Consider the following 19,721-nt stretch of genomic DNA (forward strand, 5'->3'; position numbering starts at 1 on the left):
GATATAATTAGAGTTGGACGCAGATGCGGGTACGCTTGTTATGAGGCGTGCCTCTGGCCGGTGCTTGACCCTGGGTGCTGAGATCTGTTCTGCTGCTGATTATCATCAGTAAGGACCTTTGCAGTATTAAAAAAAATACAATTTCATAAATAAATAGCAGCCGCCCCCCTCCCCCCCCCCCCCACTCTTGCCACTAAACAAAATAAATAAAGTGATAATTTTTTTCTGGCAAATCCAAAGTAAAGAAAAACAAAATAATTTAGCGATGCCGTACTGCTCCTTGTATATCCTCGACGTAAAATATGGGCTTTCGCTCTGATTGGTCAAAGCATAAGAAAACTGCAGTGATTGGTCAGTTGTGGCTAGACCATGGCAATGAGTTTCACCGATAGAGTGTAGCAATTCTATGATGGGGATCGTACACTGCCGGTTTCCATGTGATAGTATTACCATCCCAGACTGTCATACACTGGTGCTGGTTGCTGTTTTTGCACTGAGGAACCCTGTGCTGTTCACCCCTCCCCCCCCCCCACATTAGCCATATTGAGCCATGGCTTGTAGACCACATTGGGGGTGGCACATGTGGGCCCTGTTTGCTAAAAGTGAAAAACTGGAGTGGAATGTCATTTATTCTAGTAACATCAAAATGAGGTCCTCAGGAATTCCCTTTGTAATGGGGGTCCCAGTAGCAGTTTGGGAGAGGTTCGTGTTGAATCTTCTCAGCCATTAATATTATTGAATACAGAATAGCATGGATCTAATAGGTGCATACATGTAAGTATTAGGCCAAAAGAGCACTGAATCTAATAGTGTAAGTGTTCAGGTGAGATCCATCAGTGATTAAGGTGGTACGCCCGATCACCACTACCGCCTTCATTGTAACACTAGCACATTCCATTCACTTATATTTTCCATACCACCACTTCTAAATGTCCATTTCAACCTGTCAGGATTCGAACCCAGGGTTCTTGCCTCTGTGGACTGTTGCTCTGCTGACTGAGCTATTCTGGCTGCTGGACAGTTCCTTGCCTTTATTCGGTGTTGTAGACCAGTTCCAGTGATCTCCTGATCTTCCAGCATGCCTTAGCTCCACCCCTTGACTTCCTATAAAAGCCTGGCCAGTTCCTGTCTCCAGTGCCTGATTATTGTGCTCTGTGCCTGTGATCTAGCTCCTACTCCTGCTGCTGTTCCTGTTTCTGTCTACCAGCATCTACTACACGTGTACTGACCTCGGCTTGCCCTCCACTTCGCTTCTGCCTCAACCTTTGGACTTCTACGCCTCTCTGTGTTAGCCAGCCTTCCACCCTGCCACTGGGCTCCTATCCAGTCTCCGGACCATGACAAGACCACTGGTCTCCATTGTATATAGACCCTGCGCAAAGTGTTTAAAATAAGCAAAAAAAATTTTAAACCTACTTTGAAAATAAAAACTTAAACTAAATGTTAATCAAAAGTTCGAAAAAAATCAATATTAAAAGAAAAACTGTTCTTCCTTACTCTCCTATCTAGACCGTGTACTGCATTGTGTGTGACACTAGTGCATTTGCATCAGTGTTATGCACTTCACAAAAAGTTGTGCCTGTCACACAGAATGAAGATTGCTTTGTGACAACACAATCATGCAATACCTTTGCACAGATTATTATTATCTTTAATTTATAAAGCGCCACAAACGTTCCGCAGCTCCATACATAACATATACAGAAAACAGTGAGCCATGACACAACATGATACAGAAAGAACAAAAACGGAACAAAAATATATACACAGACACAGGTAACATGGTAATGCAAATCAAACTATTACTGGGACAATGAGTGAAAGTGATAGTAGAAATCAGCGAGAAGTAGGCCGAAGCTTAAGAAAATAGGGCTAGGGAAGCAGGCCAAGAGGTACAGGGGGTGATGGAATAGTAGAAGGAGCACACAAGGAAAGAGGGCCCTGCTCCTGAGAGCTTACATCCTAAAGGAAAGGGTGAGACACAAATAGGGTGGTACTAGCTGGGGGAGAGAGCTGGGACAAGGGAGTTAGGAGGAGGACTGATAGACTTGAATAAAGAAATGAGTCACACAGATGAACTTAAAGCTGGTATAACATTCACACTTGCCACTTTAAAATGCTATGGGGGTATGAAGGAGGACCAGTCGGAAAGCTCAGTCTCCACAAGCAGAAGAACCACGGAGCCTTAGGAAACACAGCTGAACAGAGATGCCCTGGGGTTCCTATGAGAGTTGCTCTGTATAGTGTTACTGTTTCCCCTTTCTGAGACTGTAGTCCAAAAAATAAAACAGATTAGGGGTGTAGACATGTGTGCAACAGTCAAATCTCCCGATTGTATCTGGTTCATACATAACTTACAGACTGGATCTGTAAATAAAACGTTAAAAAACATTAATAAAACAAAGAAAAAAAAGTAATTTATTATGTAACACTTCGATATATATAAAAGTACTAATAAAATATACAAAATATACACATACTAATAAGTAAATTGTACTGTTTAGCCTACTATACATTTTATCTAGAGCTTGCTTTATTTACTTAATTCATTTGAAATATTCTTTCCGTGTCATTATTGCTGTTTGTTTGAAAAGTATCATATAAATAACACGATGGGCCTGAATCATTAAGAAACATAAGTTCAGTTGTGTGCCGTGTTTTGAGGGTGCGCATGCTCAGAAACACTGCACGCAATGAACGCAAGTGCATGCTATTCCTCTTCAAATGCAACTGGCACTTCCTACAGCCTATGTTTAAGAGAGGGACGGGGGAGGGAAGGGACGTATGCACGTAGGCAATGTACAGTAAGGGCCGTGCCAAGATCGAGCACACGCACATACGTCCGATTCAAGCTCGGGGCATCTGAGGTATGTGATTTCTTAGCCGAATCATTTGCACCAGTTAAAGGTCTGGTATAAGTGCGGATTACTAGTGATGACGGCTGTGTATGCATGCTAGGACATGTGTTTGCAATCAAGAACAGCTGTAAAAATGTATTTTTTTGTACAGCAGACATTAATAACATGAAATGTATTTTGTATGTTTTGTCACAAGATCGTATTAGTGTTACCGTCCTCTGGGGTAGATGGCTGCACTTCACTCACTTCTGTCAGATAAATTCCAGCAGTCAATTGTTTTGGTTTGACCAACTACACCTAGTTTTATTTTCTAGTCATAAAAATAATCAAACAGAAACAAAATCTTTGCCTGTCTAGCACTAGCTAAACAGGTACACCCTCTCTCAAGTGAGGGGTCTTGTGTCCCACACACACACAAAATACAAGACTTACTGGTCACTGTTTGTAGTTTCTTTTAGGAGGCATCCAACCTCCTCCCTAGACTGTGAAAGATAGAGAAACTGCCGAGCAGCTTTCTGTCAGCCCCTTGCAGGTGCAACTCCTGATTAGTCTGCTGTGTGACTGGGAGTTCAGTAGACCCAGATTAGGCCTTATGTGTGGAGCCCACCCTTCCGTCTCTCCCATAACCCCAGAGACCCTTATCAGCTTTTCCTATAGTTGAAGACAATTTTGGGAAGCACCGTTCCACACACAAATAATCTCCCTGGGGCTTTAGAGCACGTAAGACAGACAGCATAGGACACATATACCTGCCTTCTGCCACTTTCCCAGTGCTTCTGTCAGAGTTTGTAAAAATATTTTATATTGGATTTGAAAAAAAATACAACAACCTATATAGGGACGAATAGAGGGTAGCAGCAGTAGAAGGACTTATTACAAAGAAAATTAGTCAAGCCGGTGAATTTAAAATAGATTTCCTTGTTAAGGGAAGACCAGCAAGGAAGGCATTACAATAGTCAATGCAGGAGATTACAAGTGAGGAATTAGGGTTTTTGCAGTATCTTGTGTGAGATATGTTCATATTCTGGAAATGTTTCTTTAGATGTATGTAACAGGATTTGGAGAACAAATGATAGTTCTGAATAAATGATGACTCCTATACAGTGAGCATGAGGACTATAGTTTATTGTCATGCTGTTGACAGAAATAGAGATATCAGGTAAGTAGCTTCAGTTGACTGGTGGGAATATTATTAGCTCAGCTTTGCATTTGAGGTGGGAAAAAGTAATTCAAGATGAATTACCAGAAAGACATTCAGTAATCCTGGCCACCACAGATGAATAGATAAATGTAGCTATCATCTGCTTGGAGATGATTTTAAAATCTAAAGAACTTATTACTTTTCAAGAAAAGTGGTAGATACAGAAAAGCAGAGGACTGAGCCTTGTGGTACTCCAACTGGTAGAGGAAGGGGAGAAGAGTTGTATCGAGAAAAATGAACATTGAGGGCTTGATTCAAGTTTTAACTCAACTTGCACGTAAGCTGCAGTTTAAAAAAAGCGCTCAAATCGGGCGTAGTTCTAAACATAATGAAATCCAAGAGTATCTCAAGATACATTTCCATTTGAATCTGAGTGTAAGTACCCTCTTCCCTGGGTGTTATTCCTTACCTCCCCCCGTTACAACTCTCAAGTTATAGGCAGTAACAAGTTTAATTTGTGTTTGGATATGAATTGCTTACATTTGCGTTCATTGGTCCTTTTCTGAACAAGCGCAGGACTATTTCACACAAGACATGCTACGCAAATGAACCTATATCCGAGAATGAATCAGACCCTAAAGAACCAATGTGATGAGTAGGTTGAGAATCAAAAAAGGACAGTCTCTTGAAACATAGGAAATGTATGAGAAGTGAGTGTTCAACCTCGTCAAAAGCAGCAGAGAAGTCCAGAGGAATTAGAAGTGAAGCATGGAAATAACATGCACAACAAATACAGGTCAGTGATAACACAGGAAAATATATTATTGAGAAACAGAGTTATGAACCTGGAGGTTCCCACAACCTTTGTACGTCCGCACCTTATGCCGTTACACAAGAGAAAGCAAAGGTCTTCGGATGGAAATATTTAATCTGATAACTCCATGTTTCTTACTAATTGGTAACATTCTATTTTTTATTAGTATTTGTATTATTATTGTTATTATTATTATAGCACCACTAAAACTGCAGCGATGTACATCGGGGAGATGAAGCATATTGCAAACACATAGAGTCCCAGCATGCAAAGTACTGGATATTCAAGAATATGTACATATGATAGGGAGACGACAATAGGCAGGGTATATAACAAGTGTCTAAAAGAACGTGCAGGAGGCAAAATACAAAAATACACAGATGGAAGTGGTGTGACTAGACATGAAGACAGGAGGAGGGAGAGCTCTGCTCATGGCAGTATGCAATCTAATGGGATGAAGCAAGGCTGAGACAAGACATGGAGTGGTGGAAGGTTAGCAGTCTCTGGTGAACAGGTGGAATTTTAAAGAATGTTTAAAACATTGGAGGCTGGTGGAGAGTCTGATTGGATGTGGGAGTGTATTCGATAGTTGGAGAGTGGCACAGGAGAAGTTTTGGAGGTGGAAATATAATTTTATTATTAGTAGGAAGTTGAGGCACCAGTCATTGGCAGATTGGACAGGGCAATAGTGTGGAGTGAGATGATGTTGATGATGTATGTGGAGGGGATTTTTAAGTGAGGGTGAGGATTTTAAAATGGATTATATAATGAATATGGAGCCAGTGTAGAGTTTGGCAGGGCTGGGAGGAAGAAGCGGAGTTGCAGTATTTCCCCTGCTAATCAGTGGAAAGGGAAAGGGAGAGAGATAGACGAGAAGCTGGTCAGACAGTGGGAGGTTGCAGTAGATGAGGCAGGAGATCATGATAGAGTGGATAAGAGTTTTGGTAGTGTCAAAGGGTCAAATACTGTAGATGTTTCAGGTGGAAGAGATAGGTGTTAGGCACCGTTCCTGCCTGCCTGCCTTGTTGTAGGGATGGATACTTCTTGCCGGGATATGAAGTTATCCTGCAAAAGTTCTTGTGACTTTCTGGCTTGACTCCTGCTATTCCTGACCACTCTTTTGGCATCTGATTCTGGTTGCATTGGTTTACCTGGTTCTGACCCCAGCTTCCTGGACTATTCTTCCTCATTACTAATTCTGGTTCTGATTGGATTTCTGGCTATGACTTTGGCTACCTTGACCACTCTAATTCTAACCCAAACTGCTTCACCAGTGACTGACATCAAGGGCCACAACCTGCACTTCTCATGAAGCTAAGCCCAAACCTCCTTGGTGAACACTGGGGCATGTTAGAATCCGTGCCTCCTTGCTGAGTAGCACCATCTACTGTCAGGTGTTTATCCATCATTTCCTAGTGGGTCTGTGACAACGGACTTGGGAGAGCTGCTCAAAATTGGATATGAAGTAGAGGATGGAAGCAAGAAAAGTAGAGGGTGGAAGCAAGAATGACACCCAAGCAGTGGACATGAGGAACAGAGGGGAGCATAGTGCTGTCTACAGAATAAAAGATGTGGGAAGGTATGGAGTCTCAAGAGGAATGAATGATGGAACTCCCATAAGGAGGCAGCAGTGAGACAAATAGACAAATTAGAGAACAGAGAACGGGAAAGAAGGAGGAGAGGTAGTTTTTGATGTAATTAGCATAGAAATGGTATTAGAGACCAAAATATTTGATTAATGCACTAAGAGAAGAGATGGGTGGCCAGAAGAGCAGAGGGCTAAGCATAGAGCCTCGTGGGACCTCAAAGGGTAGAGGGAAACGAGGGGAGCATGAGTTGAGATAGAAGCAGTGAAGGAGCACTTTGGCACGTAGGAAATGAACCAGAAGAGAACATTACCACAAAGGCCAATGAAATGAAGGATATGCTGGATGAGAAGGTGGTACACTGTGTTGAAAGCAGCATAGTGTTTCAGCAGGGTTAGCAAAGAGAAGTGACTCTTAGACTTTTCAGAGAGAAAATTATTGGTGATTTTAGTGAGAGAAATCTCAGTGGTGGGAAGGGAACAAATGCCGGATTGGAGTTGGTCAGTTAGGTAGTGAGATGAAGTGAAGCTTATGAGGCAGTTATAAAGAGCCACTCACTTTACTTGGAGGTAAATGCTTGGATAGAAATTGGGCATTAGTTATAGCAAAATGAAAAGTCAAGAGAAGGCATTTTGAGTATGACTGTGACAACATCCTATTTACAAAATGATGGACACATACCAGTGGAAAGAGACAAGTTGAAGAGGTTGGCTAGGTGCAGGTCAGGTATTGGAAGATTTTCAGTGGAGAAAGATTGTGGAGATAAGGTCAAGGGAGCAGGTAGAGGGGGAGTATATGAAATAAGAGCATGGACTTGTTCCCAGAGACTGTGGGAAAATAATGGGTTGTGAGTTGAGTAAAGGGAATGGATCTTAGTAATGCAGGTGAGACCTGCCAGGAGGAGATTTCTTGACAGATGGTGTCAAGTTTGTAGATGAAATGGGTTTTAAAGTCAAAGGGTGTAAGGGAGTTGGGAAGTAGAAGGGCATGGGAGAGAGATGAAGGTAGCAAATATGATCTGGTGATATGGGGCTGGAAGACTGGGTGGAAATAAGAGACCTAAAGTAGGTTTGTTTAGCAAGTGACAGAGGAAATTAGCATTAGAGCTAGATTTTCTCCAGAAGAGGTCAGCAGTTCGGGATTGCTTTTGCAAGTAACAGGTCTGCTTGCAAATATCGGGTTTGCCATGGCTAGGATTTATGTATGGCTATAAAAAGATTGCATAGTCAGGTCAGAAGCAGAAGTCAAAACCAAAAGTTTATCCAGGAGCAGTGGGAGTATTGAGAATATTAAAGAGAACACAATAGATACTCTAGCACTGGAGGAGTGCTACAGTGGGATTTAAATAGGGCAGTAAATGAGGAAGACGTGGTCTGCAGAGTCAGCTGAGTGCCCTGCCTCCATCTTCCTGTAAGCGTCCTGTTCCTTAGCGATGGGGCACATGGAGATCGACAGGAAAACGCAAGCCATTGCTTAGCAACAGGATGCTCCAATCTCAGTAGCGGAAGGTGCGCTGCGTTGACAGGCAATGGGGCGTGTCCGCTAGGAGGGGAAGGTCTCCAACCCTGCGAGTGCAATGAAGAGCAGAGAGGGCTCCTGACATAAACCCACTAAACTGCTAAATAATCCTACATGGCTTGGCATGATAACCCTCTTTATTGTTTCACACAGTGATTATACTTGCAGTGATAATACCACACAATGTTTATACCTTGCAAAAGAACTATACCAGCATTTCCCCAATCAATCCTACAATACTCATTAACACTACACATCCTGCCAAATCCCCAGGCCTTTCTTTTAGTCACCCTTGTCCTGGTGTGTCAGCAAGTGAAAACTCACTCATTCCTCCAGGGTGTCCCCCTCCCTTCTAACCCCATGGGTCACTTCATCTCTAGTCTTATTGAATTAAAGAAAACACTTATTGCAATATTAGTGTTGGAATATTTCAAAATGGCCAATATCCAAGCTCTGACATGGAAATGTATCATGAAAAAAACAGAAAATAGAAAACTATTTCTGAACTGGTTCCAGTAGAGCTTCTTTGAGAGAACCAGGTTGTCCACTATTTGAAAATAGCCAAAACCTGTAACCCCCTCAGTGCAGCTAATAGGGGATTCCCCCGGTAACATTCATGTTACCTGAAGCTTGAGGATGGATCATAAATAGCGAATATACAACTACCAGATAATGGGACAAAAATATTAATATAATTAATAAATATCAATGTTAATTATTAATTAAGAAAATCTCCAAAGCTCCATGGTTTGAGATAATTAACTATATCCCTAACAATTCTAACAATACTACTACTACTAACAATTCCGGTTAATGAAATTGTACATGCAATTTGGGAGAAAATAAGTGTAACATGATATACCTGTAAATAAACTATAAGCACATTCTACCCTGTTTTTGGACATAGGCGGATCCCAATATATAGGTTAACACTAAATCAAATTGTTGGCTAAAGTGTATTTGAACCAACTACAGCACCACTTGGGTAAATAAAATAATTAAATGAACAATAATAATTAAATTACTTGAATTCATCGGTAGCCAAGAGCAGTTTTTTACTACCTTGTTTTCCTTATATCATCAGCAGCTGCTATTTATATAGCACCACTAATTCCGCAGCGCTGTACAGAGAACTCACTCACATCAGTCCCTGCCCCATTGGAGCTTACGGTCTAAATTCTCTAACACACACACACACACACACACACACACACACACACACACACACACAGACCAAGACAGACTAAGGTCAATTTAATAGCAGCCTTATATGTTCTGTACCGTGATGCTGCCCTTCTAAATTAAACTAGGGGACTCGTCAACATTTATGTGGCATGGAGGGCGAAAAAATCATTGCCCCGGGGTAAGCTTTGTCCATCCCTGGGTAACGAGGACTGTCCAAAACTTGCAGCAGAGGCTGTCCCCAAAAAGTAGTGTAGTCACTCTGATGGCACTGCTGCTGCGTCCCGGCTAGTGACAGGAAGCCGGGGCGCCCAGCTGTAGTTAAATTATTGCTGCCTATGAGTGGTCGTGGGGGGTGTACTCTTGGCCCCATTTCTCCTATCTCCATGTTACCGATTCCTACTCATAAGATTTTACTACATTGAGTTAAGTCCTGGGGGACCGAGTACCTGTGAGTGCGTCCAACTCTATGGTAAAGGCGGCTGCTATAGGTGAAGTCTCTCCCGCTAGTTCTAAAAGCTTCTGACAGTTACTATGAAGCCGTAACATCGTAAAGGATTATATCCTGGGACCACCGGTGTAATAACAATCTGACCTTCCACTGTTTGGTTTTGCTATAAGTTGTTAGCTGACTCGCACTACTCTCTCTGCCACCATTTTTGTTTAAATAAGAACTATGACCGAGTGCCAAATCTACATTGGTGTCAGTGTTGTTATTTCTTTATTCAAGTACAGTATTAGTAAGTCAGAACATGCGAAGAAGGTTTGGGTGCAATGAAAGGTAAATATCAACACTATTCAGTTTATTAATTTTTTAATTGAATCAGAGAAAGCAGATGCAATGACGGCAAAGTTACAAAGTCTTTCATTAAGACAGCTCCTTGCAGACTTTGGCCAACATTAGTGAAAATTTGGACAGTTGTGAAGGAATCATTAGAAAATAGACTGGAAATGAACGTTAATGCTATAAATAGTAAAATAGGAGCAAAAACCGCTCAAAATTACATTATTTTTAAATATTTTTCACAATTTTTAATTAAATAAAGATCCAAAGCCAAAACCAAAACCTTTCGTGGTTATTTGATAAAACTGGTAGCAAAGCCAAAACACAAAGTTGGGTTAGAACCGACATCGGTTTTCGAAACCGAAACACGAGGGTCAACGCCAGGCGCGGGCTGGGACACTGCAGGCAGGGGGGCACACAGGAGGCCGCATCTCATTACACGGGATGCGGCCGCGTCATTGATGACGCGGCCGCATCCCGTGTCATGGGATGCGGCCTCCTGTGCTCTGACACGGCCGCATCTGATGTATGCGGCCGCAGAAAAAAATGCGGAGAAATAGCATCGGGGGGGGCGGCCGGCCGGTCTACCCCCCGGCCCTAAAAGCAGAAAATCTGACCGGCCCAGCCCGCCTCTGGTCAATGCGCATCTCTAATATATATATATTGTAAGTGACTTGAATGTGACAGTGTGATAGTGTTATAATGAAGGTAGCAGGAGAAGTGGCTGTCTGGTATAATACAGGACACCAGCCCAATTGGAACACTGACCGTAACATCTTCAGTAATGGTTTATGGAGATCTTTTGCATGACAGCTATATCTTAAATGCACTATATATACATATATATATATATATATACATACATACACACACACACACACACACACACAACAAAAAAAACTATGTACAGACTTTATGGGCTAGATTTACTAAAGGGCGGTTTGGTGAAACCGCTGTTTTTTGGCAATTTTAAAACAGCCGTAACTGACAATCTTCAAAACCACCACTTTACAAATCGCCATCTCGATTTCAACAATGATGAACATACAAACTGCCAGATTTACTATGGTGGGGTTTTGAAAACCGCCTCAAAACAGCCATCCAAACAGCCAAAATGAAAGAGGTGGTTGTGAGTGGTGAGATTGCTCAAACTACATGCCATTCAGAACATAAGAGGAAGCATCAATCATATATAAACTTGTGAGGCAATCATTGTTTATTTATTAAGGTGCAATATTAATTTATAAGTTGGTCAAGATGAACTACTGAGTACCATAACTTCAAAATGGGTAAATCTATCCTCTTATCTTTATAAGATGCATAGTGTTGCAATTATTTTAATCACTATTTAAATACAGTGCACACTTTTCTGTTTATCTTGTCCTTAAATATTCACGGCACAGTCTACTACATTAATATCGAGAATGAATAACAATTTACACAATGCCTGAGTTTATTTTCACATATAGAGGCACTAATCACATTGACAAAATAGACATTATGTAATTTCTTCTGTTTTTGGGTTCTCTATGGTGAATTTCTCCTGAAAATTTTGATGTAGGAGTTTAGTTTTTGGAAATAGTGTCATCTATCCAGGAGTTGTAGTTGCAGACCTTGGTGTAGACACCGGGATAGTTCCTCAGAGCACAGCCATATCCCCAAGAGACAATACCCTGAAGTTCTCCATTACAGACCACGGGTCCACCAGAGTCACCCTGAGCAGAGGAGAGATATTGTTATAAATTCCTAAAAAAACATGATCAACACTGACAAACTACCAAACTATCCAACTACGATTTCATACAACTTGCAGAATACAAGTTTGTTGAACTATGCATCACTACACACAAATGATAATGATTCTATAGTTTTAGTATTATAGTGATCGAGTAGTAACAATTACCTGGCAGGAATCCTTGCCACCTTCCAAATACCCAACACAGATCATGTTAACAGTGATATCTCCTGGGTAGGCGCCGTTACACTGAGCATCGGTCAGGATTGGAGCTTCAACACACTGCAGGAGATCAGGGTAGTAAGCTGCCGAAAAAAGAATTAGACTTGATTTATATTCTTTCATTTTATACTGTATATTGGTGTAATATCTCATTTCCCATCCCTAATTGGGCTGGTATGTTTATTTTGTTGTGTTTATTATCCTTGTCCGAATGAAGTATGTTTATGCTTTTTTTCTGTATTTTATTAAATAAGCCCTTTTTTTTAAAGATTATTTTTATTTTCTTAAAGACATTCTAATATTTTGTTGACACTGCAAAGATATATATTAGTAACTCTCCTCCATGGTCAAGGGCAAGTAATGAAATGTAGCTACTGATCTGTAACTTACATCCACTGCTGTATATGTTTCCCCAGCCAGAGATCAGACAGCTAGTTCCGGGATCTGCACATCCAGAGGGGAGAGCCACGGGCTGGACATAGGCATTGAGGGTGGCGGGGGAGGAGAGTTTGATCAGCATGATGTCATTATCGATGGTTCTGGAGTTGTAGCGTTTATGTCTGATGACACTGGCAGAGCTGATGAACTGCTCGGTGCCCTCACTTGCAAAGATGTTATGTTCTCCCAGTCTGACCTCAATTTTCCTGAATTAACAGAAACACAGGACAATCAGCTAAAGAGTTATAAACCTGGTTCGCAGTTTTAGCAATTTGGGGATGTGTGTTAGACATGGATCCTGCATTGCAAGTAAGTACAACTTTGCTGTTCACTTTGACTATATGTATTGAGAGAAAAAACACAACTAATTTACAGCATCAAGTATATTCAAACCCACATACAAGTACAGTGAATCCGAAAGTATCTGACTACTGAGGGACAAAACTTCCTTTTGAGTACAATGCTAACAATAAAAATTGAGAATTAGGATTACACTACATCTGCAGCCTTACTGTATGGAACAGCAAAATCAAAATAGTTATGAATAAGAAATAGATTTACTCTTTATGGAATAATACATCTGAAATGTTTATAAAGCACGGTGGCTTAGTGGTTAGCACTTCTGCCTCACAGCACTGGGGTCATGAGTTCAATTCCCGACCATGGCCTTATCTGTGTGGAGTTTGTATGTTCTCCCCGTGTTTGCGTGGGTTTCCTCCAGGTGCTCCGGTTTCCTCCCACACTCCAAAAACATACTGGTAGGTTAATTGGCTGCTATCAAATTGACCCGAGTCTACCTGTCTGTGTGTGTATATTAGGGAATTTAGACTGTAAGCTCCAATGGGGCAGGGACTGATGTGAGTGAGTTCTCTGTACAGCGCTGCGGAATTAGTGGCGCTATATAAATAAATGATGATGATGATGATGATGATGATGAAGAATCCAAGACATGGCAATATATGGAAATAAATAGAAAACCTACAGCTTAGTGATGCTGGTCACAACAAACCAACCAGCCAACCTACCATTCAAACTACCAACCAACCATCAAACCAGGAACAATAGTGAATTTTGCTTAATTAATATACTTACGCCATGTAGCAGTGAGCAGCAGACACCACCCACAGGTCGTTAATCAGGGACCCTCCACAGAAATGGTATCCAGCGTTCAGGGACGCTTGGAAGGGAACAGAATTCTTGGGACAGGTGTAACCTCCGACAATCTTATCATCCTCAAATGCAGCTGCAAGAGATAACACATTGAGTAGCACTGGGGGATTATTACAACTAGAACCTCTATGGTATCTGTGAATTGAGCAGACTCACCAGCTGCTCCAAGGAGCACACATATCAGAAGCAGTTTCATGGTGGAGAGATATCCAGTGGGTTGATTGCTGAAAACAACTTGGTATTTATATGCTTACATTCAGTTGTGTCAATATGGTAATACTCCTGTTGATGTGTATAGAATATGCATGGCTATTATCAGAATGTTTATTTTTTTTAATAACCTTGAATACTATTTTTAGTCATGGAAAGTTAAACAAGTTTCTCCTTTTTCTCTGTATCGTTAGGTATAATTTTCTTATCTTCATTGCATCGCATGTGTATATAGAGGTTTACGAAGCAATCCTTCAGCCAAAAACTCTGACATACTGACTCTGCAATGTATCTGCTGGGTAAATTACCATAATGATAAAGCATCTTACAGAATACATTGTATCACATCCCACCCGATCCATCAGCGTGGTGGGAAATAGTTGACCCTCAGAAGAACCATCTTGACCTGAGTAATTTCCTCTATTTGGCCCTACACTTAGTGAGTCTGATGACACAGAACGTGCTTGTGTAAACTCCATGCTGGCTCTCTGCTCTCACAATATAGTCAGATATATGTGTCGATGGAGAATGTCTGGCTGCCTTATTGGTGCTGGATATCATCATGTTGTCCACCTCTGGTTTGGTGGAATGTTTCAAGGTATTTTTTCTTCAAAAGGTTACTCATTCAAATGAAAGAGCATATTCCTGATATCAGCGAAAACATATTTATAACTAAATTAATCTACAACACAATTGTTTTGCTTATGCTTGTGTTTTACTTTACTGAACACAGTATGTTTTATATTTAATTAGCTCTGAATTGAATAACGAATATCTAGACTAGAGAAAGATCTTCGTACCTCAGTGTTGTCATCAGGGGTTGAGGTGAACTGAGATCAACAACTGACCTCAAGTGATTAGAAGACATGGCCACTGCATGCCAGGCCTGCTCCAATCAGGAGGAGCGGGCGCTGCCTTATTCTTTGTGTGTTGCCATTACTGAGAGCGTCTTTTCTATGTACTGCCGCTGTCTAAAAGGTTGCTAGGCAGATAATTCATTCATCAGAGCCTGGTGCATTTAGTGCAGCTAATCAGGCTGGGCTCCTCCCATTGTTCCCTCTCTGAATAAAAACCCTTTCCTATTGATCACTTATACTGGTGATAGTTTCTGCTAAAGCTAGTGTACTTTTTGGAAGACTGACCAGTATTTACTTCTTGTTGTGACCTTGACTATACCTTGAATTTCGCAGCTTTCACCTGTTCCTGATCATTGCCTGTTTTCTGTATCTGCTATTAACCCATTTCTGCCCTGACCTTGGTCTGTTATCTGGATTTTGCATTGAACTCTGCCAGCCCTGAGCTCATCTTGTCTGTTGATCACGCCTTTGAACTCAGTCTGCCGTGACCGTAGGACTTGCGGTTTTCTGCTACCTCCTTCCACATTCTGCCCACCCCACCAGAAATATATTGTGTTTTATAAAACCACTACTACTACGAGTTAAGGTCTGGGGGCAACCAAGTAATTTTGAAAGATATTGGGAAGGGGCTGCTATAGTCAATTACTTTGTGAATAATGTTGCAGTGGTTTTATAATCCCTTCCGATATTATTATAACAAAGTGGCACAATGAAAGGAGATGGAAAGGCATCCGATGCATACTGATGAGGCTCATTATCTTAGAACTCCAAAAGACTCTAAAGAAATTAAATTTGGCATCCATGATTCCCTGCATTTCCCAACCATCATATATCTACATGAGGCATTTTTCCTCTCCCTCTCCGTCTCCATTGCAATTACTTTTACTATTAACATATTATTGTGCATTAAATTAGCTTCACTATATCTTAAGAGTCAGGCTAAGGGGTTGCATTTATGATTTCCACCCAAATTGATTAACTTGCAAAGTGAAGGAAAATCTCAATTAAATAACACTGTTTATCAAAAAGCGTCTGAGGACAAATGGGGGATAGGAGAATGCCCAACCCGCTGCCTGGATGGTCATCAGGTCTCATCATCATCATCATCATTTATTTATAGGTCTGATGGAGTGGGTGATAGTAAGGCCCCCATAGGAGAGAGCAGTGGGGAAACAGTATCAGTGGAAGAAAGACAGGTTTCTGTGCTGGCAAGAAGGTTAAGAGATGACAAGGTAGATAGAGGGCAGTTTGTTGTGGATGGATCTGGAATCTCAACAAGTACCGAAAGAAAAAAATAAACATAATTTAAAGAAATAAGTTTAAATTAAATAAAATAGAATATAACCATTTATATGTAATAAGTTACAGTTTACTAACCCCACGGCACTTCCTGAGCTCCATACTAAGTTTATTCATTGATTATTTCTGTTGTTTGGAAGTGATAATGAGTTTGGGAATGGTATACCTATGTAATATTCGGATTTTGAATGATGTTCTTATTTACCAGCTAATGAGTTAGAACATTTTGGTGTCGACTCACAGGAATGGCGTGGCAGGATGGCTTAAACATACATTTGCAAATGTGTGCAACAAAGACTTTTGCATTTTTATCTACAGTAGAAATGGCAGATCTGTTGCTGGCTATAGCAGTGTGCTGGGGGAAAAAATGTTGTGTGTATGTTCCTTGCAGGATAACCCCACCCTTTCAGCACCTGTTATGGCCTATAAATTGATTTGAGCAGCTTCCACTTTTGTATTTGTCTGAGAGGCATGTTGGTGTCAGTAGCTGAGGGGGAGTGCTGACATTGGATTGCTATTTGGAGGCTTCTGGGGTACCTCTTTGGTAAGTTAGCTCTCAATTTAAAAACACATATGTATGGCCCAAATATAGGGACTCTCATTGTTTAGAGTAGGACCATATTATATGCAAAAGCGCCTTGGCGTGGCAGGATGGCTTAAACATACATTTGCAAATGTGTGCAACAAAGACTTTTGCATTTTTATCTACAGTAGAAATGGCAGATCTGTTGCTGGCTATAGCAGTGTGCTGGGGGAAAAAATGTTGTGTGTATGTTCCTTGCAGGATAACCCCACCCTTTCAGCACCTGTTATGGCCTATAAATTGATTTGAGCAGCTTCCACTTTTGTATTTGTCTGAGAGGCATGTTGGTGTCAGTAGCTGAGGGGGAGTGCTGACATTGGATTGCTATTTGGAGGCTTCTGGGGTACCTCTTTGGTAAGTTAGCTCTCAATTTAAAAACACATATGTATGGCCCAAATATAGGGACTCTCATTGTTTAGAGTAGGACCATCCTATATGCAAAAGCGCCTTGGCGTGGCAGGATGGCTTAAACATACATTTGCAAATGTGTGCAACAAAGACTTTTGCATTTTTATCTACAGTAGAAATGGCAGATCTGTTGCTGGCTATAGCAGTGTGCTGGGGGAAAAAATGTTGTGTGTATGTTCCTTGCAGGATAACCCCACCCTTTCAGCACCTGTTATGGCCTATAAATTGATTTGAGCAGCTTCCACTTTTGTATTTGTCTGAGAGGCATGTTGGTGTCAGTAGCTGAGGGGGAGTGCTGACATTGGATTGCTATTTGGAGGCTTCTGGGGTACCTCTTTGGTAAGTTAGCTCTCAATTTAAAAACACATATGTATGGCCCAAATATAGGGACTCTCATTGTTTAGAGTAGGACCATCCTATATGCAAAAGCACCTTGGCGTGGCAGGATGGCTTAAACATACATTTGCAAATGTGTGCAACAAAGACTTTTGCATTTTTATCTACAGTAGAAATGGCAGATCTGTTGCTGGCTATAGCAGTGTGCTGGGGGAAAAAATGTTGTGTGTATGTTCCTTGCAGGATAACCCCACCCTTTCAGCACCTGTTATGGCCTATAAATTGATTTGAGCAGCTTCCACTTTTGTATTTGTCTGAGAGGCATGTTGGTGTCAGTAGCTGAGGGGGAGTGCTGACATTGGATTGCTATTTGGAGGCTTCTGGGGTACCTCTTTGGTAAGTTAGCTCTCAATTTAAAAACACATATGTATGGCCCAAATATAGGGACTCTCATTGTTTAGAGTAGGACCATCCTATATGCAAAAGCGCCTTGGCGTGGCAGGATGGCTTAAACATACATTTGCAAATGTGTGCAACAAAGACTTTTGCATTTTTATCTACAGTAGAAATGGCAGATCTGTTGCTGGCTATAGCAGTGTGCTGGGGGAAAAAATGTTGTGTGTATGTTCCTTGCAGGATAACCCCACCCTTTCAGCACCTGTTATGGCCTATAAATTGATTTGAGCAGCTTCCACTTTTGTATTTGTCTGAGAGGCATGTTGGTGTCAGTAGCTGAGGGGGAGTGCTGACATTGGATTGCTATTTGGAGGCTTCTGGGGTACCTCTTTGGTAAGTTAGCTCTCAATTTAAAAACACATATGTATGGCCCAAATATAGGGACTCTCATTGTTTAGAGTAGGACCATCCTATATGCAAAAGCGCCTTGGCGTGGCAGGATGGCTTAAACATACATTTGCAAATGTGTGCAACAAAGACTTTTGCATTTTTATCTACAGTAGAAATGGCAGATCTGTTGCTGGCTATAGCAGTGTGCTGGGGGAAAAAATGTTGTGTGTATGTTCCTTGCAGGATAACCCCACCCTTTCAGCACCTGTTATGGCCTATAAATTGATTTGAGCAGCTTCCACTTTTGTATTTGTCTGAGAGGCATGTTGGTGTCAGTAGCTGAGGGGGAGTGCTGACATTGGATTGCTATTTGGAGGCTTCTGGGGTACCTCTTTGGTAAGTTAGCTCTCAATTTAAAAACACATATGTATGGCCCAAATATAGGGACTCTCATTGTTTAGAGTAGGACCATCCTATATGCAAAAGCGCCTTGGCGTGGCAGGATGGCTTAAACATACATTTGCAAATGTGTGCAACAAAGACTTTTGCATTTTTATCTACAGTAGAAATGGCAGATCTGTTGCTGGCTATAGCCGTGTGCTGGGGGAAAAAATGTTGTGTGTATGTTCCTTGCAGGATAACCCCACCCTTTCAGCACCTGTTATGGCCTATAAATTGATTTGAGCAGCTTCCACTTTTGTAATGGTATACCTATGTAATATTCGGATTTTGAATGATGTTCTTATTTACCAGCTAATGAGTTAGAACATTTTGGTGTCGACTCACAGGAATGTAGAGTTTGTTATTGATCAATATCATCTGGAATCTAGTTTTATTTATTTACATAGATTAGAACTGATTTTGTGTGAGAAAATTTGTGACAGATGTATCACTTTAAAAGAAAAAAGTATTAAGTAGTTTCATTCTGGGGCATCCCGCACCTAAAGAGAATATCTGACAGCAATAATCAACCATCTTTTTTTAAGTTTTCAAGCAACAAAGTTTTAAGGCAGAGTTCCCGCACAACAGATCTTGTATCTCTGTGTTAGGGCCCACCACCACCTAGATGAGCTTTTAGAACAGTTAGAGTAGAGATCTTCACCTATAGCAGCCGCCTTTCCTGCAGAGCTTTATGTGCTCACAGGTACTCAGATGCCCCCAGGTCTTAGGCTCAGCATAATAAAAGCTCATCAAAGGTGGCCGTAGCGCAGATGGAACCAGGGGTGCTAGCCCAGGCTGGAGCGGGTAGTCAGTGGCAATCCGAGGTCAGAGGTCTGTAGCGAAACAGCGAAGTCCAGCATACAAGCCAAAAGGTCAGGGTACCAGGCAAACAGCGAAGTCCAGAATACTAGCCAAAAGGTCAGGGTCACAGGCAAACAGGCAAGGTCCAAGGTACAGCCAAAAGCTCACAATGGTAGATCAGGTATACAGGAATCCAACAGCAGGTCAGCAACAGTGCAGGACTGGAACGCTATAACCGGCAGGGAGGCTAAGCCCTCACTGCCTTAAATAAAGAAGAGAGCCAATCAGGACCCTTGCCCAGTAAGTGCCCCCATGGGCTGCTTAATAAATTACTGCCTGATTAATTAGCCGACAGGCTGTTCACTACACTGCGCACGCGCCCGGCTGCTCAGTGTTGGGACGAGGGAAACTGGAAGTGATGTCCTGGCTGTTGCCATGAGAGCCAGGACGCTGGAGGAGGAAGCAAGCCACGAATCACTGCGGCTCGTGACACTCTGGCCTCTGTTTTCTTCCAGAACTGTGGAATTAATGGCGCTATATAAATAAATAAAT

At 41.6% G+C, this 19,721-nt stretch overlaps 2 protein-coding genes and 1 gene segment (V, D, J or C); 2 read left to right on the forward strand and 1 right to left on the reverse strand.

Annotated features, from left to right (window-relative positions):
* LOC142160594 (uncharacterized) overlaps positions 1–19,721 on the forward strand; it is a 326,893-nt gene that overhangs the window by 99,168 nt on the left and 208,004 nt on the right. The window lies entirely within an intron of this gene.
* LOC142160770 (M1-specific T cell receptor beta chain-like) overlaps positions 1–19,721 on the forward strand; it is a 298,946-nt gene that overhangs the window by 7,864 nt on the left and 271,361 nt on the right.
* On the reverse strand, positions 11,449–13,647 carry LOC142160789 (trypsin-like). The gene is made up of 5 exons (XM_075215772.1): positions 13,605–13,647; positions 13,371–13,521; positions 12,231–12,484; positions 11,787–11,923; positions 11,449–11,598 (listed from the first exon to the last, which is right to left on the reverse strand). Exons 1-5 carry the CDS (start codon positions 13,642–13,644, stop codon positions 11,449–11,451), a joined length of 732 nt encoding a protein of 243 aa, XP_075071873.1. The 5' UTR covers positions 13,645–13,647.

Source organism: Mixophyes fleayi, chromosome 6 (genome assembly GCF_038048845.1).
Source record: "Mixophyes fleayi isolate aMixFle1 chromosome 6, aMixFle1.hap1, whole genome shotgun sequence".
Lineage (NCBI taxonomy): Eukaryota > Metazoa > Chordata > Amphibia > Anura > Limnodynastidae > Mixophyes > Mixophyes fleayi.

Coding starts and splice junctions, on each gene's coding strand:
- LOC142160789 (XM_075215772.1), bottom strand. CDS start 13,644: ATGAAACTGCTTCTGATATGTGTGCTCCTTGGAGCAGCTG. Junction 13,522..13,604: donor TGTGCTCCTTGGAGCAGCTG/GTGAGTCTGCTC, acceptor TATCTCTTGCAG/CTGCATTTGAGGATGATAAG. Junction 12,485..13,370: donor GCTGCTCACTGCTACATGGC/GTAAGTATATTA, acceptor CTGTTAATTCAG/GAAAATTGAGGTCAGACTGG.